Source organism: Heptranchias perlo, chromosome 17 (assembly GCF_035084215.1).
Source record: "Heptranchias perlo isolate sHepPer1 chromosome 17, sHepPer1.hap1, whole genome shotgun sequence".
Classification (NCBI taxonomy): domain Eukaryota; kingdom Metazoa; phylum Chordata; class Chondrichthyes; order Hexanchiformes; family Hexanchidae; genus Heptranchias; species Heptranchias perlo.
The window spans coordinates 54,648,539-54,661,060 of record NC_090341.1 but is presented as its reverse complement, the minus strand read 5'-3'; the positions used below and the strand labels follow the sequence as shown (position 1 = coordinate 54,661,060).

General features: G+C 50.9%; 1 protein-coding gene across 1 annotated transcript in view; it reads right to left on the bottom strand.

Annotated features, from left to right (window-relative positions):
* The window catches only part of LOC137333938 (cadherin-related family member 4-like), a 223,632-nt gene that overhangs the window by 100,477 nt on the left and 110,633 nt on the right, over positions 1 to 12,522 (bottom strand). The window contains exons 11-12 of the mRNA XM_067998290.1: positions 9,390 to 9,540; positions 3,786 to 3,888 (exon numbers count right to left, since the gene is read on the bottom strand). Of these exons, the coding sequence (XP_067854391.1) occupies positions 3,786 to 3,888; positions 9,390 to 9,540 (254 nt within the window). The remainder of the gene's footprint in view (positions 1 to 3,785; positions 3,889 to 9,389; positions 9,541 to 12,522) is intronic.

Here is a 12,522-nt window from a genome sequence, read left to right as displayed (position 1 = left end):
CACACTGAGCAGTCCCAGTACCATCACACTGAGCAATCCCAGTACCATCACACTGAGCAGTCCCAGTACCATTACACTGAGCAGTCCCCGTACTATTACACTGGGCAGTCCCAGTACCATTGCAGTGAGTGGCCCCAGTACTATCACACTGAGCAGTCCCAGTACCATTACACTGAGCAGTCCCAGTACCATTGCACTGAGCAGTCCCAGTACTATCACACTGAGCAGTCCCAATACCATTACACTGTGCAGTCCCAGTACCATTACACTGAGCAGTCCCAGTACCATCACACTGAGCAATCCCAGTACCATCACACTGAGCAGTCCCAGTACCATCACACTGAGCAGTCCCAGAACCATTACACTGAGCAGTCCCAGTACCATCACACTGAGCAGTCCCAGTACCATCACACTGAGCAGTCCCAGTACCATTACACTGAGCAGTCCCAGTACCATCAAACTGGGCAGTCCCAGTACCATCACACTGAGCAGTCCCAGTACCATCACACTGAGCAGTCCCAGTACTATTACACTGAGCAGTCCCAGTACCATCACACTGAGCAGTCCCCGTACCATCACACTGAGCAGTCCCAGTACCATTACACTGAGCAGTCCCAGTACCATCACACTGGGCAGTCCCAGTACCATCACACTGAGCAGTCCCAGTACCATCACACTGAGCAGTCCCAGTACCATCACACTGAGCAGTCCCAGTACCATCACACTGAGCAGTCCCCGTACTATTACACTGAGCAGTCCCTGTACCATCACACTGAGCAGTCCCAGTACCATCACACTGAGCAGTCCCAGTACCATTACACTGAGCAGTCCCAGTACCATCACACTGCGCAGTCCCAGTACCATCACACTGAGCAGTCCCAGTACCATCACACTGAGCAGTCCCAGTACCATTACACTGAGCAGTCCCAGTACCATCACACTGAGCAATCCCAGTACCATCACACTGAGCAGTCCCAGTACCATCACACTGAGCAATCCCAGTACCATCACACTGAGCAGTCCCAGTACCATCACACTGAGCAGTCCCAGTACCATTACACTGTGCAGTCCCAGTACCATTGCAGTGAGTGGCCCCAGTACTATCACACTGAGCAGTCCCAGTACCATCACACTGAGCAGTCCCAGTACCATCACACTGAGCAGTCCCAGTACCATCACACTGAGCAGTCCCAGTACCATTACACTGAGCAGTCCCAGTACCATCACACTGAGCAGTCCCAGTACCATCACACTGAGCAGTCCCAGTACCATCACACTGAGCAGTCCCAGTACCATCACACTGAGCAGTCCCAGTACCATTACACTGAGCAGTCCCCGTACTATTACACTGAGCAGTCCCAGTACCATTACACTGAGCAATCCCAGTACCATCACACTGAGCAGTCCCAGTACCATCACACTGAGCAGTCCCAGTACCATTACACTGAGCAGTCCCAGTACCATCACACTGAGCAGTCCCAGTACCATCACACTGAGCAGTCCCAGTACCATTACACTGAGCAATCCCAGTACCATCACACTGTGCAGTCCCAGTACCATCACACTGAGCAGTCCCAGTACCATTACACTGTGCAGTCCCAGTACCATTACACTGTGCAGTCCCAGTACCATCACACTGAGCAGTCCCAGTACCATTGCTCTGAGCAGTCCCAGTACCATCACACTGAGCAGTCCCAGTACCATCACACTGAGCAGTCCCAGTACCATCACACTGAGCAGTCCCAGTACCATTACACTGAGCAGTCCCAGTACCATCACACTGAGCAGTCCCAGTACCATCACACTGAGCAGTCCCAGTACCATTACACTGAGCAGTCCCAGTACCATTACACTGAGCTGTCCCAGTACCATCACACTGAGCAGTCCCAGTACCATCACACTGAGCAGTGCCAGTACCATTACACTGAGCAGTCCCAGTACCATCACACTGAACAGTCCCAGTACCATCACACTGAGCAGTCCCAGTACCATCACACTGAGCAGTCCCAGTACCATCACACTGAGCAGTCCCAGTACCATCACACTGAGCAGTCCCAGTACCATCACACTGAGCAGTCCCAGTACCATTGCACTGAGCAGTCCCAGTACCATTACACTGAGCAGTCCCAGTACCATCACACTGAGCAGTGCCAGTACCATCACACTGAGCAGTCCCAGTACCATCACACTGAGCAGTCCCAGTACCATCACACTGAGCAGTCCCAGTACCATCACACTGAGCAGTCCCTGTACCATCACACTGAGCAGTCCCAGTACCATCACACTGAGCAGTCCCAGTACCATCACACTGAGCAATCCCAGTACCATCACACTGAGCAGTCCCAGTACCATCACACTGAGCAATGCCAGTACCATCACACTGAGCAGTCCCAGTACCATCACACTGAGCAGTCCCAGTACCATCACACTGAGCAGTCCCTGTACCATCACACTGAGCAGTCCCTGTACCATCACACTGAGCAGTCCCAGTACCATTACACTGAGCAGTCCCAGTACCATCACACTGAGCAGTCCCAGTACCATCACACTGAGCAGTCCCAGTACCATCACACTGAGCAATCCCAGTACCATCACACTGAGCAGTCCCAGTACCATCACACTGAGCTGTCCCAGTACCATTGCACTGAGCAGTCCCCGTACTATTACACTGGGCAGTCCCAGTACCATCACACTGAGCAGTCCCAGTACCATCACACTGAGCAGTCCCAGTACCATCACACTGAGCAGTCCCCGTACTATTACACTGGGCAGTCCCAGTCCCATTGCAGTGAGTGGCCCCAGTACTATCACACTGAGCAGTCCCAGTACCATGACACTGAGCAGTCCCAGTACCATTGCACTGAGCAGTCCCAGTACCATCACACTGAGCAGTCCCAGTACCATCACACTGAGCAGTCCCAGTACCAACACACTGAGCAGTCCCCGTACCATCACACTGAGCAGTCCCAGTACCATCACACTGGGCAGTCCCTGTACCATCACACTGAGCAGTCCCAGTACCATCACACTGAGCAGCTGAACGCTGTAATGGCGGGACTGTAGGTTTCCTCTGGTTGGATGAACTACAATCAAGTGTCATATTTGGCTCAGTTGGTAGCACTCTTGCTTTTGAGTCAGAAGGTTGTGAGTTCAAGTCCCACTCCAGAGACTTGAGCACATAATCTAGGCTGACACGTCAGTGCATTACTGAGGGAGTGCTGCACTATCGGAGGTGCCGCCTTTCAGGTGAGATGTTAAACAGAGGCCCTGCCTGCCCTCTCAGGTGGATGAGAAAGATCCCATGGCACTATTTGAAGAAGAGTAGGGGAGTTCTCCCTGATGTCCTGGCCAATATTTATCCCTCAACCAACATCACTAAAACAGATTACCAGGTCATTTATCTCACTCCTGTTTGTGGGATCTTGCTGCTGTGTTTCCTACATTACAACAGTGACTACACTTCAAAAGTACTTCATTGGCTGTAAAGTGCTTTGGGACATCCTGAGATGGTGAAAGGCGCTATATAAATGTCAGTTCTTTCTTTCTTATCTAATGGCCCCTGCTGGAATAGGCAGGTGTGAACATTGGCTGAGGACAGGACTGGATCCAGATGTGCTGGTCTCCACTTGGGTGAAGTACCACAAGAAACCAGTGCCTTCAGTTGAGGAGAGGGGAAAATGAGGGCACAAAATTGGTGAGAACAATGATAACTTCTACGGTAATTGATCTAAGATTTAGTTTGTGACCAGTAACTATGTAGCCCTCAGAGATGTGCCGACTCTTACTTGTTCTTGGGGGTCTTCCACCATCTGTCACAATGACCATGGCCGTGTACTGGAAGTCCAGGCTTGCCATCTTCGCAGAGTCATAATCTAGGCTCTCGTTCACCTACAAAAGCAGCGAGCAGAATTGTTAGTGGCCGTTGTTGGTGGGGCATCATCTCTAGGACATCTGGAGCCATTACTGTCTCGCCATCCTCTGCACCAGATCCCATGGATGCTGCACTTGTTCCCAAGCAGTACAAGGAGCCCACAGCACTCACAGGTTCTGCAATAAGAATATAAGAACATAAGAAATAGGAGCAGGAGTAGGCCACACGGCCCCTCGAGCCTGCTCCGCCATTCAATCAGATATGGCCGATCTTTGAACTCAACTCTATTTTCCCGCCCAATCCCCATATCCCTTGATTCCCCTATAGTCCAAAAATCTATCGATCTCAGCCTTGAATAAAATTAATGACTGAGCATCCACAGCCCTCTGGGGTAGAGAATTCTGAAGATTCACAACCCTCTGAGTGAAGAAATTCCTTCTCATCTCAGTCTTAAAAGACCAATCCCTTATCCTGAGTTCTGGTCCCCTAGTTCCAGATACTCCAGCCAGGGGAAACAACCTCTCAGCCTCTACCCTGTTGAGCCCCCTCATAATCTTATACGTTTCAATGAGATCACCTCTCATTCTTCTAAACTCCAGAGAGTATAGGTCCATTCTACTCAACCGCTCTTCATAGGACAACCCTCTCATCCCAGGAATTAATCTAGTGAACCTTCGTTGCATCGCCTCTAAGGCAAGTATATCCTTCCTTAGATAAGGAGACCAAAGTACTCCAGGTGAGGTCTCACTGAAGTCCTGTACAACTGTAGTAAGACTTCCTTACTCTTGTACTCTAACCCCCTTTGTAATAAAGGCCAACATGCCATTTGCTTTCCTAATTGCCTGCTGAACCTGCATGTTAACTTTTTTGTGTTTCTTGTACCAGGACACCCAAATCTCTCTGGACACCAACATTTAATAGTTTCTCACTATTTAAAAAATATTCTGTTTTTCTATTCTTCCTACCAAAGCGAAGAAACTAACATTTCCCCACATTATACTCCATCTGCCACCTTCTTGCCCATTCACTTAACCTGTCTATATCCCTTTGCAGACTCTATGTGTCCTTCTCACAGCTTACTTTCCCAACTAACTTTGTATCATCAGCAAACTTGGATACATTACACTTGGTCCCTTCATCTAAATAGGTGGTAAATCTAAGTATAGATTGTAAATAGCTGAGGCCCAAACACTGATCCCTGCAGCACCCCACTAGTTACAGCAGAGCCCAGAGCATTCCCAGACTCAGCACAGGGAGCCCAGAGCATTCCCAGACTCAGCACAGGGAGCCCAGAGTATTCCCAGACTCAGCACAGAGAGCCCAGAGCATTCCCAGACTCAGCACAGAGAGTCCAGAGCATTCCCAGACTCAGCACAGGGAGCCCAGAGCATTCCCAGACTCAGCACAGAGAGTCCAGAGCATTCCCAGGCTCAGCACAGAGAGTCCAGAGCATTCCCAGGCTCAGCACAGAGAGTCCAGAGCATTCCCAGACTCAGCACAGAGAGTCCAGAGCATTCCCAGGCTCAGCACAGGGAGCCCAGAGCATTCCCAGACTCAGCACAGAGAGCCCAGAGCATTCCCAGGCTCAGCACAGAGAGTCCAGAGCATTCCCAGGCTCAGCACAGAGAGTCCAGAGCATTCCCAGGCTCAGCACAGAGAGTCCAGAGCATTCCCAGACTCAGCACAGAGAGCCCAGAGCATTCCCAGACTCAGCACAGGGAGCCCAGAGCATTCCCAAACTCAGCACAGAGAGTCCAGAGCATTCCCAGGCTCAGCACAGAGAGTCCAGAGCATTCCCAGACTCAGCACAGAGAGTCCAGAGCATTCCCAGGCTCAGCACAGGGAGCCCAGAGCATTCCCAGACTCAGCACAGAGAGTCCAGAGCATTCCCAGACTCAGCACAGGGAGCCCAGAGCATTCCCAGACTCAGCACAGAGAGCCCAGAGCATTCCCAGACTCAGCACAAGGAGCCCAGAGCATTCCCAGACTCAGCACAGAGAGCCCAGAGCATTCCCAGACTCAGCACAGGGAGCCCAGAGCATTCCCAGACTCAGCACAGAGAGCCCAGAGCATTCCCAGGCTCAGCACAGGGAGCCCAGAGCATTCCCAAACTCAGCACAGAGAGCCCAGAGCATTCCCAGACTCAGTACAGGGAGCCCAGAGCATTCCCAGACTCAGCACAGAGAGCCCAGAGCATTCCCAGGCTCAGCACAGGGTGCCCAGAGCATTCCCAGACTCAGCACAGAGAGCCCAGAGCATTCCCAGACTCAGCACAGGGAGACCAGAGCATTCCCAGACTCAGCACAGAGAGCCCAGAGCATTCCCAAACTCAGCACAGGGAGCCCAGAGCATTCCCAAACTCAGCACAGAGAGCTCAGAGCATTCCCAAACTCAGCACAGAGAGCCCAGAGCATTCCCAAACTCAGCACAGAGAGCCCAGAGCATTCCCAGACTCAGCACAGCGAGTCCAGAGCATTCCCAGGCTCAGCACAGAGAGTCCAGAGCATTCCCAGGCTCAGCACAGAGAGTCCAGAGCATTCCCAGGCTCAGCACAGGGAGCCCAGAGCATTCCCAGACTCAGCACAGAGAGTCCAGAGCATTCCCAGACTCAGCACAGGGAGCCCAGAGCATTCCCAGACTCAGCACAGAGAGCCCAGAGCATTCCCAGACTCAGCACAAGGAGCCCAGAGCATTCCCAGACTCAGCACAGAGAGCCCAGAGCATTCCCAGACTCAGCACAGGGAGCCCAGAGCATTCCCAGACTCAGCACAGAGAGCCCAGAGCATTCCCAGGCTCAGCACAGGGAGCCCAGAGCATTCCCAAACTCAGCACAGAGAGCCCAGAGCATTCCCAGACTCAGTACAGGGAGCCCAGAGCATTCCCAGACTCAGCACAGAGAGCCCAGAGTATTCCCAGGCTCAGCACAGGGTGCCCAGAGCATTCCCAGACTCAGCACAGAGAGCCCAGAGCATTCCCAGACTCAGCACAGGGAGACCAGAGCATTCCCAGACTCAGCACAGAGAGCCCAGAGCATTCCCAAACTCAGCACAGGGAGCCCAGAGCATTCCCAAACTCAGCACAGAGAGCTCAGAGCATTCCCAAACTCAGCACAGAGAGCCCAGAGCATTCCCAAACTCAGCACAGAGAGCCCAGAGCATTCCCAGACTCAGCACAGCGAGTCCAGAGCATTCCCAGGCTCAGCACAGAGAGTCCAGAGCATTCCCAGGCTCAGCACAGGGAGCCCAGAGCATTCCCAGACTCAGCACAGAGAGCCCAGAGTATTCCCAAACTCAGCACAGGGAGCCCAGAGCATTCCCAAACTCAGCACAGAGAGCTCAGAGCATTCCCAAACTCAGCACAGAGAGCCCAGAGCATTCCCAAACTCAGCACAGAGAACCCAGAGCATTCCCAGACTCAGCACAGCGAGTCCAGAGCATTCCCAGGCTCAGCACAGAGAGTCCAGAGCATTCCCAGGCTCAGCACAGGGAGCCCAGAGCATTCCCAGACTCAGCACAGAGAGCCCAGAGTATTCCCAGGCTCAGCACAGGGTTCCCAGAGCATTCCCAGACTCAGCACAGGGAGCCCAGAGCATTCCCAGACTCAGCACAGGGAGCCCAGAGCATTCCCAAACTCAGCACAGAGAGCCCAGAGCATTCCCAGACTCAGCACAGGGAGCCCAGAGCATTCCCAGACTCAGCACAGGGAGCCCAGAGCATTCCCAGACTCAGCACAGGGAGCCCAGAGCATTCCCAGGCTCAGCACAGGGAGCCCAGAGCATTCCCAGACTCAGCACAGGGAGTCCAGAGCATTCCCAGACTCAGCACAGCGAGTCCAGAGCATTCCCAGACTCAGCACAGCGAGTCCAGAGCATTCCCAGACTCAGCACAGAGAGCCCAGAGCATTCCCAGACTCAGCACAGGGAGCCCAGAGCATTCCCAGACTCAGCACAGGGAGCCCAGAGCATTCCCAAACTCAGCACAGAGAGCCCAGAGCATTCCCAGACTCAGCACAGGGAGCCCAGAGCATTCCCAGACTCAGCACAGGGAGCCCAGAGCATTCCCAGACTCAGCACAGAGAGTCCAGAGCATTCCCAGACTCAGCACAGAGAGCCCAGAGCATTCCCAGACTCAGCACAGCGAGTCCAGAGCATTCCCAGACTCAGCACAGAGAGCCCAGAGCATTCCCAGACTCAGCAGTACAAAGATGTCTTCTCTCACCGTGCGCAGTGCAATTCAATATTGCCCTCAGCTAATGCTCAAACAAAGCACCTATGGGCCATCTGCCAATCGAAGCAGACGGCTGAGCCTGGACCTGGAGGAGAACCAGGAAGTGATCTCCTTTCCTGTAAACACATTACTCAAACTCCCACTGGGCCTCGAAATTGGGCCCATTTTTCAGGCGTTACACGGCCTACTAAGTCCCCAATATGACGGGCAGGAATTGGGCCTCCGCCATGTTGGTAGAGGAGGTTGCATTGGCCCCATTCTAAATGGGAATTAATATATGCAGATTAGGGTCCTGAGCTTCTTGCAGGATCCATTATGAGCATCCCAGCGCCCCCTGCTGAACTCGCTCAGCACAACGAGACACTAACTGGCAGGAAGGCCCCCTCACCAGTGCTAGTTAAAGGGATCATGTTGTATTTACAGGTTAGTTGCTATTTATCATTTCAGGCTGCTGCTTGACTTCTGGGTGTTGCTTGGTGGGTTTTATCATTCTGGAAAGTTCACTTTGTCTACACAGAGAAAGATTTTGCTGGTCTTGCACAGTTGTTGTAACTTGCCTCAGAAATAGTCTGGTTGCAGACATGGATGGTCTCATGGGGCTGCCATTGGAGCTGGAGAACGAAGGGGAGCAGCAAGGAAGACACCACAGAGCAGCAGCAGCAGCTGCCAGATGAGGGAAGAGGAGAAGGGCACGGCGCAGGAGGCCATACCTACAGCATGTATTCAGGGAGCATTTCTCCTACATCAACTTAACTCAGGAACAATATATGAGGTGCCTTTTCTTCACCAAGGAAGCTAACACCAAGCTATGTCAGCTACTGCAGCCACAAGTGCAGCTTCAAAGCAGGGCATGGACAGCACTGCCTGTGGCTTTCAAGGTCACCGTGCCCCTCAATTTTTATGCCACGGGCTCCTTTCAGGCTGCCACAGGTGACATCAGCGACATCTCCTGGTTCGCAGTTTACAGATGTATCAGGGACGTCACCAAGGGATAATGCAGCAAGTGAAACTCTTACATCTCCTTCCCTATTGACAGAGAGAAGTAGGAGGAGAGAGCACGAGGTTTTGCCAGTATTGCAGACTTCCCCATGGTGTAAGACTGCACACACATTGCCTTGCGTGCTCCCTATAACCAGCCTGGGACCTTCATCAATCGAAAGGGATTCCAGTCCCTCAATGTACAGCTGGTTTGTGACCTCAGGCAGTGCATCATGCAGGTCTGAGCCCATTATCCCGGCAGCCCTCCCCAGCAATATCCAATTTCTAGGCCTGAGAAGACAGCAGTCTCTTACCTTCACACTGTTGGCTTGATATTTGAATTTAAAGCGTGAGTTGTCATTGGGTACAATTGTATATGAAAGGCTGGTATTGGAGTGATCAGAATCACTGCACGTCAGGCTGAAGAGGGTCGTCTCCACAGGAGTGGTTTCTGGCATCTCAGCCCTGGAGAGAGACAGTGAGGAGAGAATGTTTCCTGGATTCATCCAAATCCCAGTGACACAAAATACATCGATCTCTTCAAGGAATGGATAAACCTTTGGATTTTAAACCCATGCTTCCTGACACCTGATTGCTATTGTCCTCTCTCCTACTTGTCTACTGCAGAAATCAGATTAGTTATTGCCTTGTCTTCTCTTACACTCCTGCTTTCCTGCCTGTTGGGCCTTAAACTTTCAATTTGGTTTCTTAATTTACAAACTTCTCATGTTTAACAGTTATGACTTTCAGCAGCCAAATCCCAGTAAGTAATGAATGAGAAAAGTCCATTCAGCCACCAAACTCACTCCTTCCACGGACCGTGTATTTTCCACTCTTCCATGGGTTCTACTCAACCTCCTCTTAATTCCCTGATGAAAGGTCCTCCAAATTGTCACAAACAAAATTCCAGAACACGGATCCAATCCTACGTCCGAGAGTCTACGTCCAAGGTTACCTCGGTAATGAACAGAGGCATTTTTGGCTTGTTAGCTTATTGTTAAATTCTGTTGTAATCAAAGACTCATTTCTTAATTTTAAATTGGCAAATAGGTTCTGATGAATCTGCCAATGCAGCTAACTCATCCTTGGAGATAGTGGCTCATTAAAATGATGCAGTAACATGTGAAATGGGTTGACAATGGATGGACAACCTCAAGACCTCAGGATGTCCCAAAGCGCTTTACAGCCAATTAAGTACTTTTGAAGTGTAGTCACTGTTGTAATGTACGAAACACAGCAGCACTGCAAGATCCCACAAACAGCAATGTGATAATGACCAGATAATCTGTTTTGAGTGTTGGTTGAGAGAGAAATGTTGGTCAGGACACCGGGGAGAACTCCCCTGATCTTCTTCGAATAGTGCCATGGGATCATTTACATCCACCTGAGAGGGCAGACTGGGCCTCGGTTAATGTCTCATCCAAAAGACAGCACCTCCGACAGAGCTGCACTCCCTTTTGTACCATTGTATATAAACAGAATTCATATTGTGCTGTATGTTTATAACAATGGTGGCCCACTCCACTGGCTAAAGTCTGCCGATCCCTGAAGGTGAAGAGCCTGTGCCAGATTACCATCATCAAGGCCGTCTGCAAGATCACTCCAGGGGTTCTGGCCCCGATCTGCCCACTGCCTGAGGCCCCTACAGAGCTGCAAATAATGGTGATTTTCAACATTCTTCAGCTCCTAAAGGAACCAATTGCCATTGGGACTGATGGGGCCTTTCCTGAGGCCTCAGTGGATCAGTTGTCAGCTCTCAGTCAGTGAGGCTTCACTGAGGCCTATCGAGGGCTTAATGGGCTAGCCTGGGAGCTCCCCGAGACACACCCCTTTGATGGAAGGGGGGCGCGGACGATGTGTCCATTCCTTCCAATCAGAATTTCTTACAAGGGAGCAAACTCCATTTTCTGGTCCTCCAGGCAGAAATCTGCCCCCAGTGGAATTATGGGGCCAGTGTTTTTAAGTTTTGATGAATGTTATCAACACGTGGGCTCGTTCCTTTAATCTACGGTCTGTGCTCAAAGAGAATCTGAGTTTACAAGCTGGAGGGTTTTGTTATTCCGGGAGTTGGAGGGTTTGGTTATTCCAGGAGTTGGAGGGTTTTGTTATTCTGAGAGTTGGAGGGTTTTGTTATTCTGGGAGTTGGAGGGTTTTGTTATTCCGGGAGTTGGAGGGTTTTGTTATTCTGGGAGTTGGAGGGCTTTGTTATTCCGGGAGTTGGAGGGATTGGTTATTCCAGGAGTTGGAGGGATTGGTTATTCTGGGAGTTGGAGGGTTTTGTTATTCCAGGAGTTGGAGGGTTTTGTTATTCCGGGAGTTGGAGGGTTTTGTTATTCCGGGAGTTGGAGGGTTTTGTTATTCCAGGAGTTGGAGGGTTTTGTTATTCTGGGAGTTGGAGGGTTTTGTTATTCTGGGAGTTGGAGGGTTTTGTTATTCTGGGAGTTGGAGGGATTGGTTATTCTGGGAGTTGGAGGGATTGGTTATTCTGGGAGTTGGAGGGTTTTGTTATTCCAGGAGTTGGAGGGTTTTGTTATTCCGGGAGTTGGAGGGATTGGTTATTCCGGGAGTTGGAGGGTTTTGTTATTCTGGGAGTTGGAGGGTTTTGTTATTCTGGGAGTTGGAGGGATTGGTTATTCCGGGAGTTGGAGGGTTTTGTTATTCCGGGAGTTGGAGGGATTGGTTATTCCGGGAGTTGGAGGGTTTTGTTATTCAGGGAGTTGGAGGGTTTTGTTATTCTGGGAGTTGGAGGGTTTTGTTATTCCAGGAGTTGGAGGGTTTTGTTATTCCGGGAGTTGGAGGGATTGGTTATTCCGGGAGTTGGAGGGTTTTGTTATTCTGGGAGTTGGAGGGTTTGGTTATTCCGGGAGTTGGAGGGTTTTGTTATTCTGGGAGTTGGAGGGTTTTGTTATTCCGGGAGTTGGAGGGATTGGTTATTCTGGGAGTTGGAGGGTTTTGTTATTCCGGGAGTTGGAGGGTTTTGTTATTCTGGGAGTTGGAGGGTTTTGTTATTCTGGGAGTTGGAGGGTTTTGTTATTCTGGGAGTTGGAGGGATTGGTTATTCTGGGAGTTGGAGGGATTGGTTATTCTGGGAGTTGGAGGGTTTTGTTATTCCAGGAGTTGGAGGGTTTTGTTATTCCGGGAGTTGGAGGGTTTTGTTATTCTGGGAGTTGGAGGGTTTTGTTATTCTGGGAGTTGGAGGGTTTTGTTATTCTGGGAGTTGGAGGGATTGGTTATTCTGGGAGTTGGAGGGATTGGTTATTCTGGGAGTTGGAGGGTTTTGTTATTCCAGGAGTTGGAGGGTTTTGTTATTCCGGGAGTTGGAGGGATTGGTTATTCCGGGAGTTGGAGGGTTTTGTTATTCTGGGAGTTGGAGGGTTTTGTTATTCTGGGAGTTGGAGGGATTGGTTATTCCGGGAGTTGGAGGGTTTTGTTATTCCGGGAGTTGGA